We start from the raw sequence: 3,541 nt of genomic DNA, 5'->3' as shown, positions 1-3,541 counted from the left end.
GCACATTGAAATATCTACAGCTTCACTATTCCATAAAGTTCAGGATGTAATCGACAAATATCAAGGACATCACGTGTATACCAGTGACGCATGACATGGTGCTAGTATCAAAACTTTTGAAAGGTGAATAAGACAACCCTCATCGCGCAATACAAGTAGTTCACGCATCGCCACAGTTTCTTCAGGTCCGTAGAGAGCTAGGTTAACAAAATAACAGATAAGGCTGCTAACTGGTAGTCCTCCTCCAGTATATGTCGGCAGCGGATCCCTTGGTAGTGGCCCATGTTATACAGGATGTGTTGGATCCATTTACGTCAACTGTTCCACTCAGAATAGCCTACAACAATAGGCTAGTTCTCGCAGGTGCTGAGCTAAGGCCATCTGCAGTTGTAAGCAAGCCGCGAGTTGATATCGGCGGCAATGACATGAGAGTTCTCTACACTCTGGTAAGCTTTTAGTTGTAGTAGTGGACAGTACACGCTAATCCTTCAGCGATTGAACTGTTTTACATGGTTCACTAGCATAATCGTGAAGAAATTCCATAGTAGCAGAATCATAGGTGATTATTTTATTCCTAGCAAACTGAAACAAATCATATGTTAACTTGTTTGAGGTTATCTTTTCCTTTGAAGATACTAGTGGATCCAGACGCCCCAAGCCCAAGTCATCCGTCACTAAGGGAGTACTTGCACTGGTAAATCAAATGCAACATGTTCTTTTTCTCCCCAATATCTCCACCCATTTGTGTTCTGCCCAGACACTTTTGATATATGCTTTCTATTTATTTTTGCTCTCATTATGATATGCCTCTACTACTGTGCAGGATGGTCACAGACATCCCTGGAACAACTGGTGTCAACTTTGGTATGATATCAAGCACACCAATTTGTTCCATGTGATTTATTATTAAACTGAATTTTGTGGATGCGGAAATTAAGCCATGTTAAGTTCTCTCAGTCAAACCTGTTGACTTCAGCTCGAATTTGGGTGCCTAATTCTCTATCAAAGAAAAATTACCTAGTTCCTCCTAGGTAATCTCATTTACTAACTTGTTGACAACATAGAATTAACAGACTCAATACACGTTAATTTCAGTTTAGCTCATAGTTAACCCTGGGATATGTTAAACCTAAACAAAGAATAACTATGAACAACGTAAAATGACATGCATCTGTTTTGTAAATGAATGGCCAACTTTAAGACAAGGCCATTGTACAGCGTAAAGAAACAAGGACTCTTAAAATAAGTAACATTTTCCTAGTTATTATTTGTACTTAACATATTTTTCACATGTACAAAAACAAAATTTATGGAATCGAATTATTGTTCGATCATATGTTGGATTTAAAGAGTTTTGCCATATTGTTTTGCTTGCAACTAACATATACAACAGAACAAAGATTGTGCATGTACATGAAGATGATATGACAAGACTCCTATTTGCCTAAAATTGAAGAGAGCAAACTAAGTTGCAGATAGCTGAGTAAATGTTTGTTCCCTCTTTAAATTCTTGACTAATTAAACCGAGGGTGCTATTGCAGGCCAAGAGCTCGTGGTTTATGAAAGACCAGAACCAAGATCAGGTATACACAGGATGGTATTTGTGCTGCTCCAGCAACTAGGTAGGGGGACAGTTTTTACACCAGGCATGCGACTGAACTTCAGTTGCAGGAACTTTGCACGCCAGTACCACCTCAACATTGTGGCTGCCTCATATTTCAACTGTCAAAGGGAAGGTGGATCAGGAGGAAGAAGGTTTAGGCCAGACAGTTCTGAAGGGGAGTAGAGGCTGGGTACTACAGAGTACAGGCAATTGTATCCCGTATGGTAGTGCTGTATCACAAATAACGTGCACTATATGCCCTGTATCATCTATATGTGCAGCATCATATGCACATTCAGTTATGATGAGCTTGATGGGATATATCTCAGTTATCAGTTAATCATCTGATCATGTAAAGTATTCTCGGGGGAATACCGAATATATATAAACTAAGGCTTTTACAATATTATTAGTTAAGATAAACTCATTTCTAGTTCTAAGCGTCTGCTTTGCATTTCGATAAGTTTTATTGACTAAAATTAACAGAATCCAAATCTTAAAAATTATTTTTGACGAAAACTCAAGATATTGTAGATGAAAATAATTATCAGCAAACTTTGTATTAAGGCCCACAAGTGGCAAGGTAAGGCCAAGATAGATCCAGTGTTTACATTATTACTCCTTATTCAAAGCAAAAGGGCTAGTGGAGATGCAGATCAAGCACTTAAAACTTAAACTTAATGTTACAACACCGCAGGAGCAGTCACAAACTTACAGGAGAAGGATCATCGGCAGGAAACTGATCACTTCTTCGCAAGGTTGCACACCTCCACCAACTCCCAGGATTCCAAGCTTTTATCCTCGGTATCGGTTCTATAAAGCGCGAGCTCGGAGATCTCAAACTGTAGTCCAGATAATTCAGTGTCCATTTCCTCTACCTTCTTCCTCGCTGCTTCCTTCTCCTCGTCTGTTAGATCCCCATACAGGAGGCTGACATGTGGCATGTATGCTGCAATTGTGTAAAACCATGAGTCAGTTGTCACCAACTTTGTTATAGTATTTCAGAAACAAAATACAGGGTGCTACACTTACGGGATGGTCTCTGGTACCCGAAGTGGGCGCAGAAGTGGTCGCTTGTGTGGATCACCTGCAAAATTCAGATAATGCGATGTGAGCAGGGCAAAATAACTGAAGACATACTGTACACACATTTCTCTGGGCTTCCAATCACAAACAGAAGTTCGAAACGCGGAGCAAATCACACCTCGGAACCAATCGACCTCTCGATCGATTCGCACTTGCGGAAGCGGGAAACTGCTAGGAAGAGAGGGAGAGCTAGTAGTATGTGCTAACCTCGGGGGTGGGTTCGAGGAGGAGGTAGACGCACTGGTAGAAGAAGTCGCCGCGGGCGACGCCGGTGACGCGGGCAGTGTAGGGGCCGACGCCGGCTGCCGCGGCGGCGCGGAGCGCCTCCATGGCCGCGGAACGGCGCAGGGTGACGGCGCCGACGACGGTGGCGTGCGGCTCGAAGGGCGGGCCGCCGTGCGCGGCGCGGAGGCCGGCCATTAGGCCCCGGAGGCGCTCGCGGACGTGCTCCGGCGGGAGGGCCCACACGGAGTACACCTCCTCCGGCGACTGGTCGGCGGGGTCCATGCGGGCTGAGCGGCGGGGTCGGAGGTCAAGGGGGCGGTGGCGATGAAATGCGGAGGGGGAACGGAATGTGCTTTGCCGAAGAGATCATCGCAGGAGATTAATGGAGCCGGTGCTGCAATTTGTTGTGGACGGTGCGTTCCACCGCTGAGACACTGACGGTGGGGTTCCAGTTTTCAAATGGTGTTATCGGGACCACTGGCAGAGGGAAGCTCCAAAGTCCAAACACATTACGTAGGATTATCCAAATGTTAATAGCAAATAATAAGCTCCACTAGGTCCTAGAATAATACTACTACTCTATTAATCGAGATCCAAATCTAGCTGGAGTGCAATCATAATCATACG

At 44.3% G+C, this 3,541-nt stretch overlaps 2 protein-coding genes across 2 annotated transcripts; one reads left to right on the top strand and one right to left on the bottom strand.

The window, feature by feature from the left end:
• The first annotated feature begins 204 nt into the window (after positions 1 to 204).
• Positions 205 to 1,963, top strand: LOC124649022 (protein RICE FLOWERING LOCUS T 1-like). The gene is made up of 4 exons (XM_047188703.1): positions 205 to 446; positions 633 to 694; positions 824 to 864; positions 1,542 to 1,963. The coding sequence occupies exons 1-4, from the start codon at positions 252 to 254 to the stop codon at positions 1,784 to 1,786; spliced, it is 543 nt and encodes a 180-aa protein (XP_047044659.1). The 5' UTR covers positions 205 to 251; the 3' UTR covers positions 1,787 to 1,963.
• Positions 1,964 to 2,134: 171 nt separating this feature from the next.
• LOC124649021 (cyclic phosphodiesterase-like) lies at positions 2,135 to 3,221 on the bottom strand. The gene is made up of 3 exons (XM_047188702.1): positions 2,897 to 3,221; positions 2,636 to 2,690; positions 2,135 to 2,552 (listed from the first exon to the last, which is right to left on the bottom strand). Exons 1-3 carry the CDS (start codon positions 3,194 to 3,196, stop codon positions 2,347 to 2,349), a joined length of 561 nt encoding a protein of 186 aa, XP_047044658.1. The 5' UTR covers positions 3,197 to 3,221; the 3' UTR covers positions 2,135 to 2,346.
• Between the last annotated feature and the right edge of the window lie 320 nt (positions 3,222 to 3,541).

Source organism: Lolium rigidum, chromosome 4 (genome assembly GCF_022539505.1).
Source record: "Lolium rigidum isolate FL_2022 chromosome 4, APGP_CSIRO_Lrig_0.1, whole genome shotgun sequence".
Classification (NCBI taxonomy): domain Eukaryota; kingdom Viridiplantae; phylum Streptophyta; class Magnoliopsida; order Poales; family Poaceae; genus Lolium; species Lolium rigidum.
This window is presented reverse-complemented; position numbering and strand designations above follow the sequence as displayed.

Bases quoted from the DNA above. Each gene is read 5' to 3' on its own strand.
- LOC124649021 (XM_047188702.1), bottom strand. From the start codon at position 3,196: ATGGACCCCGCCGACCAGTCGCCGGAGGAGGTGTACTCCGTGTGGGCC. The intron at 2,691-2,896 runs GTTAGCACATAC...TGAATTTTGCAG, and splicing joins TCCTCGAACCCACCCCCGAG to GTGATCCACACAAGCGACCA. The intron at 2,553-2,635 runs GTAAGTGTAGCA...ACACAATTGCAG, and splicing joins CGGGTACCAGAGACCATCCC to CATACATGCCACATGTCAGC.
- LOC124649022 (XM_047188703.1), top strand. From the start codon at position 252: ATGTCGGCAGCGGATCCCTTGGTAGTGGCCCATGTTATACAGGATGTG. The intron at 695-823 runs GTAAATCAAATG...ACTACTGTGCAG, and splicing joins CTAAGGGAGTACTTGCACTG to GATGGTCACAGACATCCCTG. The intron at 865-1,541 runs GTATGATATCAA...GTGCTATTGCAG, and splicing joins AACAACTGGTGTCAACTTTG to GCCAAGAGCTCGTGGTTTAT.